General features: G+C 42.9%; 1 protein-coding gene across 1 annotated transcript in view; it reads right to left on the bottom strand.

Annotated features, from left to right (window-relative positions):
* myo15ab (myosin XVAb) overlaps window positions 1-15,889 on the bottom strand; it is a 55,472-nt gene that overhangs the window by 19,550 nt on the left and 20,033 nt on the right. The window contains exons 23-39 of the mRNA XM_085783757.1: window positions 15,778-15,823; window positions 15,511-15,635; window positions 14,849-14,966; window positions 13,599-13,774; window positions 12,593-12,677; window positions 12,368-12,400; window positions 11,450-11,531; window positions 11,063-11,193; window positions 10,782-10,877; window positions 9,330-9,458; window positions 9,137-9,243; window positions 8,582-8,760; window positions 7,001-7,073; window positions 6,671-6,862; window positions 4,378-4,451; window positions 4,219-4,292; window positions 695-806 (exon numbers count right to left, since the gene is read on the bottom strand). Of these exons, the coding sequence (XP_085639883.1) occupies window positions 695-806; window positions 4,219-4,292; window positions 4,378-4,451; window positions 6,671-6,862; window positions 7,001-7,073; window positions 8,582-8,760; window positions 9,137-9,243; window positions 9,330-9,458; window positions 10,782-10,877; window positions 11,063-11,193; window positions 11,450-11,531; window positions 12,368-12,400; window positions 12,593-12,677; window positions 13,599-13,774; window positions 14,849-14,966; window positions 15,511-15,635; window positions 15,778-15,823 (1,832 nt within the window). The remainder of the gene's footprint in view (window positions 1-694; window positions 807-4,218; window positions 4,293-4,377; window positions 4,452-6,670; window positions 6,863-7,000; window positions 7,074-8,581; window positions 8,761-9,136; window positions 9,244-9,329; window positions 9,459-10,781; window positions 10,878-11,062; window positions 11,194-11,449; window positions 11,532-12,367; window positions 12,401-12,592; window positions 12,678-13,598; window positions 13,775-14,848; window positions 14,967-15,510; window positions 15,636-15,777; window positions 15,824-15,889) is intronic.

Genomic DNA, 15,889 nt, shown 5'->3' with positions numbered 1-15,889 from the left:
CCCACTGCCATAATCCCTATAGTTTTAGCAGTAGGTTCGTTACCTTTAATTGTCAGTGCAAGCTATTTTTAGAACGGCGGAGCAGTGCCGCGAGCTGCTCAGAGCTACGCTACGGAGGCTAATGGGATTTCTTGGTTTCCCTCCTCAAACTCATCAAATACACAATCCAACAACTCCAAAACGCTCTGGTGGACAAATTGTGACCTGCACATTCACCACGCTATGAGATAATAACAGAACGTTATGAGACAGAGTTGTTTTCGAGGCAAATACAGAGACTGGTTGCCAAAAAACTGCCCCCGACGGACGGGAACATGCATCAGCGGTTTTGCATGAATTTACCTCTAAAACAACTCTGTCTCGTAACGTCACGTTATTATTTCATAGCGTGGTGAATGTGCAGGTCACAACTTGTCCACCAGAGCGTTTTGGAGTTGTTGGATTGTGTATTTAATGAGTTTGATGAGGGAAACCAAGAAATCCCATTAGTCTCCATAGCGTAGCTCAGAGCAGCTCGCGGCTCTGCTCCGCCGTTCTAAAAATAGCTTGCACCGACAATTTAAGGTAACCTACTGCTAAGACAATAGGGATTATGGCAATGGGCCAATTTGCCAAAATGTTGAACTATCCCTTTAAGTTAGTAAAAAATGTTCGTCTGGAGCCCTGTGTGTGTGTGTGTGTGTGTGTGTCTGACCTCCAGGCGGAGGTGGGGGCCCGGAGGTCCGACCCTGCTGCTGCTGCCACCCCCCTCCGACTCCCCCGCCTCCCTTCATCCGGCTGGAAAGTCGTGCAGCTGATTCTACTTCCTGTGAGGAGAGCGAGACTTTTTCAAACTGAAAATCTGATCAAACATGAATGAATAAAAGAAAAAAGTCTTTTTGTGAAAATCTTGATCCTGATCTGACACATTCAGCCCGGGTGTCAAACCTTCATACTGTTGTACTGTGAGAATAGAAAACTGTCACAATAGCATCAATAGTATCATATTAGTTTGCATTTATTGATTTTATTCATATACCTGAGGTTTAGTTGCGTCATGGAGGAAAAACAGCAATTCAAATATCCACACTTCTTCGGCAGCATCATCTATGTTAAGTATGTCATAATGACTTTATTAAATCAATAAAGTTCTTTATATTATGGTGCCAGGCCCTCCTGCTTAAGTTTTATCTTATTACACTTTCCGTGCACAATGCATTCAAAAATATGAGTAAATATTCCTCCCGTATTTTCGTATTTCACCTCAGACTGGATAGTTTTCTGTTTATGTTTCCTAATTGATGAGTTTGTTTAATAGATATCAGTGAACATGAATGTGTATTAAGTCTATGTGTATATATACTGTATAGTTTCTTATTATATCATATTTAATTTGTGTTGTTTTCTTGGTTAATACTTGAGTATAACATGATTGATCCCTGCTTCAGGCAAGGAGAGTGATTGCACTGAAGTGTAGTATGAAGTCTGGACGGCCCTACACCTGAAATCTGGTTACGGATGTTTGGCTCTGGAGAAATTAAGTCATGTTGCCAAAGGGAAACTAAATAAGTTCAGGGCAAATATGGGACACGGATATGGGAAAGTGATCCGACTGAAATTAATTAATGAATTTAGATTGACCGAGTGACAGCACTTGGAAACTAGCCTGCCTCCTATAAATAAATATGACCAGTAATGAGGGGTGGGGGGGGTGGGGGGGGGGGGGGTTCACAATGTTATTTTCCCTGTGACTGTACTTTTTCTATGGTAAAAATAATAAATATACTGTTAAAAAATATATATATAACAAGTATAAAAGCTATGTAAAGTTAATAAAGGAAATCAACAGTAATACAGTAACAGTAATTGTATGCAACTACCATTGTTGATAAAAACTAAATAGAAATCAAGAATATCAAAAATATAATTACTTCACTTATAAACTTGCTGCATACACAAATATATTTGTACATCATGGTAGTTGCCACTGACTATACCACGATGGAAATGTGTTTTGAGCTGGTGAACAAACAGATCATCAGATTAATCTGCAGCAGTGGTTTGAGAAGCGTCTCTGGTCGATTGAAGACTGTTTTTCTTTTTCTTTTTTTTTTCACCAGTAAATATTTGATACTAAAAGGATTTTAGCGGCATTATTTATTGATTGGCTGCATTTGTGCTCCACAGTTTGTCGCTGAGAGATAAAATATGTGAATAATATTAGTGTAATGAGAGGACTTTGGCCTGTCAGATCAGAGAAATCCCCCCGTTGCCTCTTGAGTGTGCAGCGGCTCCGTCAGAAATCAGCCACTGACCCATAAATCCACTGGAGTGTGTGTTTGTAGGCCATGTCTCATTAAATAGTAAGCCCTTCATTTGCCAGAGTGTCAGTTCCTGGTAAGCAGATCCGCGCGTTGCCTGGGTGGGAAATCACCGTGGCGATCTCGTCGCTGTGACAGTTACGGTAACTGGGTAACGTAATAGGTTGCTGGGTGGCAGAGGTCTGTAGAACACATCTGATACATGCTAATTCCTGTCAGCCACATCCGATAGCACGGCTAACGTTCACCACGTCGCCGTCCCGGCCGAGGACGGACGGCGCCAACATGGCACCGGCACCGGCGCCCCGACTCAGCGCCGGAGGAGGATCTAACTCTAACCAGCGATCATCTGCTGCTGCTCCCGTCCTTTTATTGTAACAGAGAAAGTGTGAGCCAGTTGTGCCACTGCTGCTTCACAAACTGAATCTCAGTGGTTTTAAAGGGATAGTTCAACATTTTGGCAAATTGGCCCATTGCCATAATCCCTATAGTCATAGCAGTAGGTTTGTTACCTTTAATTGTCGGTGCAAGCTGTTTTTAGAACGGCGGAGCAGAGCGGTGAGCTGCTCAGAGCTACGCTACAGAGGCTCATGGGATTTCTTGGTTTCCCTCATCAAACTCATCAAATACACAATCCAACAACTCCAAAATGCTCTGGTGGACAAGTTGTGACCTGCACATTCACCACGCTATGAGATAATAATGTAACGTTACGAGACAGAGTCGTTTTAGAAGTAAATTCATGCAAAACCACTGATGCACGTTCCTGTTGGGGGCAGTTTTTCAGCAAGCAGTCTCTGCATTTGCCTCTAAAACAACTCAGTCTCGTAACATTACATTATTATCTCATAGCGTGGTGAGTGTGTAGGTCACAACTTGTCCACCAGAGCGTTTTGGAGTTGGAGCGTAGCTCTGAGCAGCTCGCGGCTCTGCTCCGCCGTTCTAAAAATAGCTTGCACCGACAATTAAAGGTAACAAACCTACTGCTAAAACTATAGGGATTATGGCCAATTTGCCAAAATGTTGAACTATCCCTTTAAGACCTCACAACAAACACTTGGTCTCTCTACATCAACCAGACGCACAACGAGAATCTGACTGTGTTAAAGAGAAACTGAGCTTAGACTGGATGTGTTCGCACATGCAGTAACTGTATGGAGACCTCTTCTTTTTTTTCGTTTTAAGGAGCTATGATTACCATCTTGGTTTTGAATTTAGGTCCTGAGTATTTAAAATGTTAATTAATTCTGAATGAGCTTCAAATGCTGTGATGTTGCTGTCTTAATTGTTGGTTTGTTTTTTGTTTTGCATTTGATCTTTTTGAATGGATTGTGCACTTGGTGTGTATGTATGATGTGTGTATATATATGCCTATATACATGTTTATATACATGAATAATAAAAGAAGGGGTGAAAAAAAGAAAGAAAGAAAAGAAAAGAAAACAAGGCTCAATCTGTAATTCTCTGCATCTGGATTCATTCATTTGAATCAATACCTGAAAGTATTATACCACATGAGGTTTTCTCAACTGCTCTGAAGGACAAACTTCGTAGTTTTGGGACCTTTACTTACAAAACATGACGAACACTAACGCTCATGCCGAGGCTGAGGGAGGCTGAAAAAATCATGTAGAAACATCTGGATCTGGTCTTAGGCTTTGATAAACTTGTATTTTTTTCCCCCATCGTTTTAATTTATGCATTTATTTTGTTTATTCCTTGTCTTCCTCTCTGTCTCTGTTGCACCAAAAGTTCAATGAAAATATCAAGATATATATATATATATATATATAAAAAACTGTTAAAAGGTTGACTGCATTTCAACTTGGTGGCCAGATTCACTCCAGAGAAATGGAGCTGCACGTCCATGTCGTGTGGTCAAGTGTGCCAGACAGTGCGAGTGAGTTATGTAACTTACTCCAGCTCCGTCAGACAGAACAGGGTCAAACAGGCTGTCGAGATAACGATCCATCCCTCTCTGAGGCTCCATGTCTGAGGCAGAGGAGAGAATCAAACTTCATTATCTGTGATCAACATCAATGTGTATCAGGGTTCAAATGTTTGCTTTAACAGGCACCTTGTCCATCAGAGCCTGGTATGGCTGAAGACATGACATCATTGTGTAGTTCAAACCCTCCTCCCAACAGGCTGCTGTAAAACGAGAAGACACAACTATCAATGTGATAACAGTGTAAACAAGTGGTTAATAACATTGGTTTATTGGTAGTGATAAATACAGTAGTATAAGTAATCAGCTATGTTTGATGCCCTCAGGACGGTGCTATGTACTGTTATTTATTCTTCTATTTATGCACTAATTACTTATTTTCCTCATCGTGTTCCCCTGCTAGGCCACTATTTGCATTGTTTGCACTTGTGATTGTGATTATTCAGCTTTTGTTTTGTTTTGTTTTGTTTGTGACTGGCAGATTGCTAACTAATTTGCCCTTTCGGGGATAAATAAAGTTGTTTGACTTGACTTTGCTTGACTTGATATACAACACTGATTTGTATACCTTTTAAGTTGATATAATGATCTTGTTATAAGCAGTTGTTTGGTAATAAACAACCATCCCGCCCAGAGGTTAAAGGGATAGTTCAACATTTTGGCAAATTGGCCCATTGCCATAAGCCCTATAGTCATAGGAGTAGGTTCAAGCTACAAGCTGCAAGCTATTTTTAGAACGGCGGAGCAGAGCCGTGAGCTGCTCAGGGTTACGCAACAGATAAAATACACAATCCAACAACTCCAAAACGCTCTGGTGGACAAGTTGTGACCTGCACATTCACCACGCTATGAGATAATAACAGAACGTTACGAGTTGATTTTGAGGTAGTTTCGTGGGAAGTTTTTCAGCAAGCAGTCTCTAAGGTAACGATCCTACTGCTATGACTATAGAGATTATACCAATTTGCCAAAATGTTGAACTATCCCTTTAAGAAGCAATATTGCCATTAATTTTGTTATCATGTTCTTGGCCACCATTTGGAGGTAAATTACATATTCACTCTCTTTTTGCTCTGTGTTTGGTCTCCTCCACGCTCTCGAGGGAAATATCTGACTTTCTAAGCTGCTCTCTGCTGCTGTGTGTGTAGATAGAGTGCAGGCAAGGCAGCGTCCAACACAAAGAGCAAAACAGGCTTCAACTCTGTGTTTTATCCTCATGTTATTCACTCCAGCTTCCAAAAATACAGACACAAAAGATCTTTGTGATGCCCAGTTAACTCTGAAGTTGAGTGTCCAAAGGAAAGAATCAAAAGCTGAGAGAAATGAAGCTCAAATGTGTCTGGTAAAACAAAAAATACAACAAAAAAAAACAAAAAAACAGCTCAAGCTGTTTGAGAATCACTCTTGAGTTTTGAGTCTTGTGTTCAGTCCTCAGGCGCAACATTGACTTTGAAGGCTCTTAGAAACACTGGTAAAGAGTCTCTTTATAGGCGGCACAGGGTGTTAGAGGAGCGAACAGAGGCTTTCAGGCCAATAGTTCCTTGTTAGTTATCTATAAATTCCCAAAGACTCAAATGCTCAATAAATAGAGTGTCTGACTAAAATGGCTCAGGATGTTAGAAAACAGCTCTGATGTGTTTGAGGCCGATCCATCCAGATGAAACATCCGGATAAAAGACGAGCGGAGCAGAAGTGTCTCTGACGGAGTAAACTCAGCATGTTAGAGGACTGACTGGACGATTTGAGAATGTGGGTTCAGGAAAACGTTCAAGTCCAACATCCAGAGTGACGACTGAACAGCGCTCAGAGAAAAGCTCCTGGTGCTCTCATTAGTGCGGTGGATCTGCTTGCTGCACAGAAATGCTGCATTTTTGCAACAATAATAAAACATAATCACTCAAGTATCAGACTTCTGCATCATTAGCTACTAATATACATGAGTGAAAACAGTGTTGTTTATAGTTATATCAGTTTTCTCTGAATAGCTTGGTCACTGCAGAGTGCAACACTACACTGCTTTAACACTGTGTATGATTATATAACATGTAAAGCAAGATATTTACATGTTAAAACAGTTCAATTATCGACGATGTGAGAGAAATCAACAACAACAAAGTCTTTGTAAGTTTTCATAGTGTCTGTGTTCACTGCAGAAGGATCCACTGCAGGATATAGACACAGGCCATCGGGTTTGCGAGTCCCCTCTTGCTAATTTTTAATTAACTTATAGAGCAAATTAATTAAATGTTGGTTAATTCATAATTAATTGTGAAAAATTGCATTTATTTGGGTGTTTGTTCTTTCTTTCAAACTGAGAAGAAATATTGTTGCTGTATTCAGTAAAGGGGGGAATGTGTGTGTGTGTGTGTGTGTGTGTGTGTGTGTGTGTGTGTGTGTGTGTGTGTGTGTGTGTGTGTCTCACATGCTGGCGTTGGGCCGCACTCTGCTGGGTTCCTGTGCAGAGATGATGAAGTAGCTGCTGTGTTTGGGGAAGTCAGCAGGGAGCTCCAGGTCCGACATCAAATCCAGGACGTAGTCTGAGCCCTCCAGCTCCACCCACTGAGCCGGCTCCTTCAGCAGCACCGACCAGCCTTGACGGCCCTCGATTACACCCCTGAAAACACACACACACACACATATAGAGATGACGTAACCTTTCCACTTAAGTGTCTCTCTTAGTTTCCCTTTTGTCCACATTTCGTTGTAACGTCACCCACGCACTTGAAGCTCATGTTTTACAGTAAGACGATACCTGTGTTGTAAGATATCTTTGGCCATCTCCTCTCCTGTTGTCCAGGAGTGTAGAGGACACAGGAGGGACACGCCTACAGAACGAAAGAAAGACAAAACACATAACATAAGACAATAAAATCAGATTAATCTATGTCTGCATCTAAAAACTAAGCCAGTCCCGGTTCTGTTCTGTCCTGTCCTGTCCTGGTCTGTCCACAAAGATTTCACAGAGACGCCTTTGGACACAAGTGAACCAGAGCGAGTATCAGATGTTGTCTAATCCTCAGTGGACACAGAAGACAGATTAGCTGGATGAGAGGGAGAAATGAGAGATAGAGACAGAAACCCTGCTGCCGTGGTGCTGAGCCGCGCACACACACACGGTGACCGGGCTCAGGTACAAGAGGTCAGGCAGGGTCAAAGGCAGTCGATATAAATACTGAGGCCTCTGACTCAGACATCTACTAAAGCTTTCCACTGTAGACCTGCGCTGCGTCAACATTAGAAGATTAATGCAATAAAGATACAGGTTCTTGGTTGCAGAAAAAATTACACACACACACACAGTCTGTTTTATGTCATTTTCATTTAACCGCAATGTCATGTGTAAATTAATGTTTTTTTCAAGAGGGACCTGGCTTGAATAGCAACAGAAAATGTTCAGCTGACAGTTTAGTAATTTAATAATAATTTACTCCCTAATAATTTTCAAAAAATGTTCAAGGAAAGAGAGGGGAGATGTGAGCTAAGAGGGAAACTTAACTTAAAACAACCAAGAATAAATACTACATTTAAAATCATGTGTATCTGTGGCTGGAGTAAAACTGTGGAATAGCTTGACAGATGATCTCAAACAAAGCAAAAACACAATTTAAAAATAGATTGGTATGATAGAAAGCTATAAACAGGATTGATTAATTGGGTTTGATTGCAACTGTGATACTGCGTACTTATTTATTTTATTCTTTGGCTTCATTTGTTAATTATCAGATACTTGTTTCTTTCTATGACTCTGAAACCACGAAGAGCTCTAATGGTTTTACTGAAATAATGAATTAAAGGGTAGGCATTTATAACCTGGATAGATTCAGCCTACACCTTTTCGATCTATTTATGAACTACGGTAGTTGAACTAAGGCAGTGGTTCCCAACCCTTTTTGGCTCATGACCCCATTTTGACATCACAAATTTCTGGCGACCCCGCAATGATCGTGATCACGGCCGTCAATCAAGATGCGCCAGCTCAGATATTTTTATATGCTGCATTTTATTTGGACGCGATTTATATTCGAGAAAGTGAAAACATAGAATATAGTTGTTTAAGATTGTGTGTGGTGTTTTTAATCATAATTTTTTAAAAAGAATAACAATTAGTTAAGAAAATATTTTTATCAGTATTTTTTTTTATCAATTACTAGACATTTTAGGTGACCCTATTTGAACGCCAGGCGACCCCACATGGGGTCCCGGCCCCAAGGTTGAAAAATACTTAACTAAGGATTGTATTATGGAAGGTTGACTGATTGTGATTGATGCTCGACTGTAAACAATTTGTGCACAAGATCGAATAAACAATCTACGACTACTACTAAAGTCTCACCATCGAAGCAGTAGATCTGCAGGAGAGTGTGAGCCTTCTTGCGGTTGGCGGTCCACTCCAGCAGACAGGGCGGGTACGTGCGGACGTACTCGGGCCCGACGTTGAGCCGGTGCAGAGCCTGAAGCAGACGGTGCTGACACACACAGTTGTAGCCCTCCGGCCCGTAGTCAGACACAAACCTACAATAAAAACGACAACAAAAAGGATGATACAAACAGTAACAGAAGCGACTGAAAACAGAAGTAGACACAGAACATCAGTTACGATAATTACAAATATACATGGTTATTGCACATTGTTTGTTCTTCTGTGTACTTTTCATTTATTTTCTTTCTTTCTCCTTTTCACTTCTCTCTGCACTGAACACTTGTATTTATTTTGTATGTATTTTCTGTATTTCCTGTATTTGGTTTTATGTAAAGCGTCTTTGAGAGCTATAAAAGCGCTGTATAAATAAAATGTATTATTATTATTATTATTATTATTAACATGTAGGAAAAGTCAAACAGTGGATGGTCTCTTTATCTTTTCACTGCTTGTGTCTGAGTGTCGTACTTGAGCAGGTACTTGGCCAGTCTCTGAGAGGGCAGGAAGACAGAGAGACAGGAGGAGAGGAGGAGCCAGCCGCGCTCCGAGTTCAACAGGTTAGGATTCCTCCACGCCTGGTAGAGACGAGCAGACACAAATGAAAGTACGGAGAAATAATAAAACAACGTTATGTGCTGCCGTTTCTACTCCACAGTCTCACCTGATTGGCTATCTGAGCCAGGATCTCGTCTCGGAGGCTGGGATTGGCCAGTCCCCTCTGGATGATGTAGTTCCCAAACAGATTCTCCTGAGCTCCGTTCAGGTTCGGGTCCCCCATGAACCGAAGTATCTGTCACATGATCACATGATCTGATTTACGACACGGACCGACACCAGTGGAAGCTGCTTTGTGCACATTTACACAAGGCAATTTTATTTGTATAGCCCATTTTTACAAACAGTTTGTCTCAAAGGGCTTTACACAGCATCATGACATCATCCTCTGCCCTTAGACCCTCACATCACATCAACTGAGGAAAAACTCCATAGAAAACCTTTTTAACAGGGAAAAACTGGAGAAACCTCAGGGTGAGCAACAGAGGAGGGATCCCATATACAAACAAGAAAACTGTTCACAACATGGAATACAGGAAAACATGGATATCAATAATTTTCTTTGAGGGGCCATGAGTTACAAACTTGTTCTTTCTTATATAATGTAATTATATACACTACCAGTCAAAAGTTTGGACACACCTTCTCATTCATTGTTTTTCTTTATTTTTATTACTTTCTACATTGTAGATTCAAATTGAAGGCATCAAAACTATGAAGGAACACAAAAGGAGTTATGTAGTAAACAAAAAAGTTTTAAAGTAGAATATGTTTTATATATTAGATTTTTTGAAGTAGCCACCTTTTGCTTTGATGTCAGCTTTTTGCACACTTTAGATTCTCTCATCAGCTTCATGAGGCCTCAAACTTTTTTCCAACAGTCTTGAAGGAGTTCCCAGAGGTGCTGAGCACTTCACTCTGCAGTCCAACTCATCCCAAACCATCTCAGCTGGGTTTAGGTCAGGTGACAGATAACACTTTTGTGTTTACTAGATAATTCCAGATGTGTTCCTTCATAGTTTTGATGTCGATCCGCTCGTTTTGGCTAACCTCTTGTCAGCCGATGGAGTTAGCAGTCCCCGCTCTCGTCCCTACGTCACCACATTCACGCGCATCCCTTGGCTGCACACACAGAGAGGACCGCCCCTTTATGCCGTTCTCTCTCCTCATTGGATAAAGGTTGTAGGATACAAGGAAAGTTTTCTCCTCGGCTTACAGCAGAGCAGAGTGACTGACAGACCCGTGTTTCAGACCAAACACACTATATAAGTGATTGCTGTCGGAAGATATAACTATTTAAGACTTACATTAACACAAATATTCCGCTTACTTCTGCTTTAAGTATGAATTTACAATGTAGACAGTAGTAAAAATAAAGAAAGACCATTGAATGAGAAGGTGTGTCCAAACATTTGACTTGTAGTGTATATAATAATATATGAGAAAGAACAAGTTTCTAACTCACGGCCCCTCAAAGAAGATCATCAGTATGAATAAAAAACACGGCAGCAAGTGAATGCAACACCGTCACATCTACTGTGACTGTGACGTCATGTACCAGAGTGAAAACATTCAGCGCTCCTTGTCTCAGCTCCTCGTCCATTCGAAGCAGAGAAACGTCCAGTGGAGCCGTCAGCATCCCGAACAACGGCTCCTACAACACACACACACACATACACACACACAGACACACACACAGACACACACACACACACACACACACACACACACACACACAATGACTCAGGCAGGGTCGTCTGAAGTTCACAAAGGTTAATTTATGTTTAATTAGTCATAGTGTTTGTGTGTGTGTGTGTGTGTGTGTGTGTGTGTGTTTACCCTAAATATGGCCCGGATGTAGTGTGTCATGAGGTAGTTGTTGATGTCCAGGGGCAGGGTCAGCTGAGGGTCCACCTGAACCTTCGGAGCCTGGACCACAGCCAGGCAGTCGGAGTGCAGCTCCTCACCACCTGCACACACACACACACACACACACACACACAGACAGAGACACACACACACCAGGCTATGTGTCATCACAGAAATAATACGACAGTAAATATTGTTGAACCCACCTGCAAACACGGTGGAAAATATCTGATCGAAGTTTATTTATAGCACCGACCCAGTGAGTGTGTGTGTGTGTCTGTGTGTGTGTGTCTGTGTGTGTGTGTGTGTGTGTGTGTGTGTGTGTGTGTGTGTGTGTGTGCGTGTGTGTGTGTGTACCTGCGGCTGCCTGCAGCAGGCCTGCCAGCTCAGCAGGGATCGGCAGCGTTGTCACATTCACCACTTCTCTATTGATGCGATCCTAATACACAAACACACACAACGACGACAACATCGTCTCATCTCAGAGTTTGTCCATCTGTCTTCTCAGGCACTTTTACTCCCTCCCTTCCTTCCTCCCTTCCTCCCTCCCTCCCTTCCTTTCTCCCTTCCTTCCTTCCTCCCTCCCTTCCTCCCTCCCTCCCTTCCTTTCTCCCTCCCTCCCTCCCTCCCTCCCTTCCTTTCTCCCTTCCTTCCTTCCTTCCTCCCTCCCTCCCTCCCTCCCTCCCTCCCTCCCTCCCCTCCTTCCCCGCTTCCTCTCTCACTCACTCCCTCCCTTCCTCCCTCCTCCCCTCCCTTCCTTCCTCACTCCCTCCCTCCTTCCCTTCCTTCCTCCCTCCCTCCCTTCCTCCCTTCTTCCCTCTCTCCCTTCTTTCTCCCTCCCTCCCTTCTCCTTCCCTCTCTTCCACCCTCCCTCCCTCCCTCCCTTCTTCCCTCTCTCCCTTCTTTCTCCGTCCCTCCCTCCCTTCTTTCCTTCCTCCCTCCCTCCCTTCTTCCCTCCCTCGCTTCCTTTCTCCTTCCCTCCCTCCCTTCCTTTCTCCCTTCCTTCCTCTCTCCTTCCCTCCCTTTCTCCTTCCCTCTCTTCCTCCCTCCCTCTCTCCCTTCCTTTCTCCCTCCCATCCTCCTCCTTCCCTCCCTTCCTTCCTCACTTCCTCCCTCCCTTTCTCCCTCCCTCCCATCCTCCCTCCCTCCCTCCTTCCCTCCCTTCCTTCCTTCCTCCTTCCCTCCCTTTCCTTTCTCCCTCCCTCCCTCCCTTCCTTCTTCCCTCCCTTCTTCCCTCCCTCCCTCCTTCCCTCCATCCCTCCCTCCCTCACTCACCTCCTCCGCCTTCCTTGCAGGCTCCACCACTGTCTGACAGAAAGACAACAGTATCACACTTCACACATTTGTTCATTTCAATTACTATCTTTAACTCTGGAAATGTGCCCACAAGTTTCCCCTCATTCACACATACACACACACACACACACACACACACACACACACACACACACATACACATTCAAACACACACAGACAGAGACGGAGACACTGTGCACATACCCTCATGTAACGCTGGCGGTTGAGGATGAGCAGCACGGCAGAGCGGAACCTGATGAGGTACTTCCTCCTCAGAGCAAACTTTTTTCTGTTCAGGAAACGTGTTAACCATGGATCATGTATTATTCATACCGATACAGACGGATAGAAGCCAGAAAAGTAAGAGAAAGAAGCAGCAAGCGTGAGGAATGAAATTTCCAATAACAACAATAACAACAACCTATAACCAAACACCCGATGTGAAAAGACTCGTAATAATAATAAATCGTCCATTACAGATTGTCAATCACTGTGATTTAAAATGGACGGTGGAGGATTAATGTAGATCAGAGTCGCAGAGCTAGTTACAGTTTCTGTGCACGTTTCCCATGACCTCTCATTCCCCAGGTTCATCAGACCGTGACCAGCCATCTATGAAATATCATTACAGATTCAAAAATGTTTAACCTTGACTTTAGAGCCATTATAGCCTCCTCGTTAAACCAGGAAGTGTTTTTTTTCCCTCAACAGACTTGAATAAAATACGAATTTGTGTCTCATCTCCAGGTGAAAGAAGGAAACGTCTAAATATTCATACATCTACATATGTGTCTGTATCAACCTCCTCCATTTCCTTGTAATAATAATAATAACTAGAAAATGCATTTCCTGAAGGAAATACTTGTGAATGCTGAATGCAGCTGAGAGAGTGAATCTATCACCTGTGTTGGGGCGAGCGTGGCCTCACGTCAAGGACAAAAGGCGCAGGTTGTCCGTAATGAGCTTTGACCTATTTGGCTCGGTGAAACCAAACACTAAACCGGCTAAACAACCACACTCAGGACTGAAACCCCAGACTCCAGCAGGACTCAGCGCTGTCCATTACAGAGGGATAAAGCTCTGAAGAGTCGGCTTCCAGGGTCAGAGACTGATGAGGCCGACTCACCGATGACCTATTGAGCTATTAAATCTACAGTACGTGTGTGTGTGTGTGTGTGTGTGTGCGTGTGCGCCGACAAGCCGACGTTACCTGGCAACGTAGCCTCTGCTGCGAGCTTCGAACAGGACCACGCGGCGCCTGAACTTGATGAAGTTCTTCCGGACGAAACACATGCGAGTGTATCTCTGCAGCGTCTGGGCGGCCATGTTCAGCACACGGTCGCGCTTCCCCTCCAACAGCTGGTACAACTCCTCTTTCAGGAAAATCTAACACAACACACACACACACAGATGTTTATACAGTCACCTAGACGCACACACCTTACCCACCGAGTCACCAGCCAAGACTAAAGGTGACCGGGCAACTGTGGAGGAATCTGGCAGTTCTGATCAGACAGTCTACATCCTTTGATTTAATTAAACATTTGAATGCTTTTATGAATGATTGGTATATTGTTGTGTTTTCTTTTAAAGGGATAGTTCAACATTTTGGCAAATTGGCCCATTGCCATAATCCCTATAGTCATAGCAGTAGGTTCGTTACCTTTAATTGTTGGTGCAAGCTATTTTTAGAACGGCGGAGCAGAGCCGCGAGCTGCTCAGAGCTACGCTACGGAGGCTAATGCGATTTCTTGGTTTCCCTCATCAAACTCATCAAATACACAATCCAACAATTCCAAAATGCTTTGGTGGACAAGTTGTGACCTGCACATTCACCACGCTATGAGATAATAACAGAACGTTAGCAGACAGAGTTGATTTAGAGGCAAATTCATGCAAAACTGCTGATGCGTGTTCCCGTTGGGGGCAGTTTTTTTGGCAAGCAGTCTCTGTATTTACCTCTGAAACAACTCTGTCTGGTAACATTCTGTTATTATCTCATAGCGTGGTGAATTTGCAGGTCACAATGGTCCAATTTGCCAAAATGTTACTATCCTTTTAATATAAGGACAATCTATATTTGAATCTTACTGACTTCTGTACCATCATGTGTTTGTTTTTGACTCTCTTTCTGTAATGCACATTGTTCAGAAAAATTACATATAAATAAGGCTTACAATAATTTATCTATAAATGATCAACATAAATCTAACACCAACCATTAGAAAGACCTTTTAAAACCTCTGGGATTATACGGTTTAGGCCCTATGCAGCCTTACAGAGCCAACAAGTATCATCTATTCCCATTTTTCAGGCCCCCCTACACACACACACACACACACACACACACACACACACAGTCAAATCTAAATTCTACCCCATTTATTTCTGATGCACGTTTTATTTTACCTCGGGCATTTTTATGCATGTGCGTGGGCATGTGTTAGTGAGCGAGCTCACCTTACTGACGCCCAGCTGATACGAGCCTGCCTTCACCGGGCCGAGCTTGTGGAGCATGATGACACAGTTTTCTCCGTCTGCAGGCGGAAGATCCTGCAGGCAGAGCAGGGCCTTATACCTGTGTGCACACAGGCCCACACAAACACACACAAACACACATTTAATATGTTAGTTCAGTTTGATTCTGAGGAAAATGAGAACAAAGATCGACAAAATGAAAAGCTGCATGACATGACTGCGACGGGGCAAATCAAGACTTTGTTTGTTTGTGTTGAGTAGTTTCAACTGACAGCTGACTGTGAACACTGGACTCGCTGGTTTTATTTCCCCGTGATAAGTACGACTACTAGCCAGCGGTCAGAGGTGCTGTGAGATCAATTGATTTCAGCTGCTTTCCTTCTGCAGGAGATGGCAAGAGCCAGATGGCTCTTTCAGCGGGAAGAAATTGGTGCGTGAACCGAGCTCCCGCCAGAAAAAAAAAAAGCCAATAACTCAAGCAATTTGGACGAGCTGAAAGTGGTGGAGTGGTAATGGGGAAATAACATGAGCTGAACGGGGTGAGATAATCTGTACTCTACTGTGTTTTATATGTATATGGTTCAATAAGCACTTGCATTTCTCCTCCAATATATAACTAATGTGAAAAAGATTAAATCACACACCTTGATAGGAAGCTGTGAAAGTGCAATCTGATTGGATAACCCTCCCTCCTGATGTGGATGGTCTCCATGATGCCAGAGTAATGCAGCTGAGTGTTGACGAGGTCCAAGTCAAACACTCCTGGCTCCTACACACACACACACACACACACACAGATATACACGCACGCACAAAATTTACATGAGCTGAAAATTACATATAAATCAAAATGCAAATAGCCACAGCAAACCTGCACACACACACTGCACATCGGACGTGCAAATATATACCTTATGATGGTTTGGCTTGATGCATCGCACAAAGTAAGGGTTACACCTGTCACAGATAGATGAGAACCAACGGGTGGATAAATGAAGGAATAAAAAGGACTGTTTGATGAAA

This window comes from Trachurus japonicus, chromosome 1 (genome assembly GCF_045865225.1).
Source record: "Trachurus japonicus isolate A0001 chromosome 1, Traja_1.0".
Taxonomy (NCBI): Eukaryota; Metazoa; Chordata; class Actinopteri; order Carangiformes; family Carangidae; genus Trachurus; species Trachurus japonicus.
Note: the sequence above shows the minus strand (reverse complement) of the source record. Positions and strands in the feature narration are given on the sequence as shown.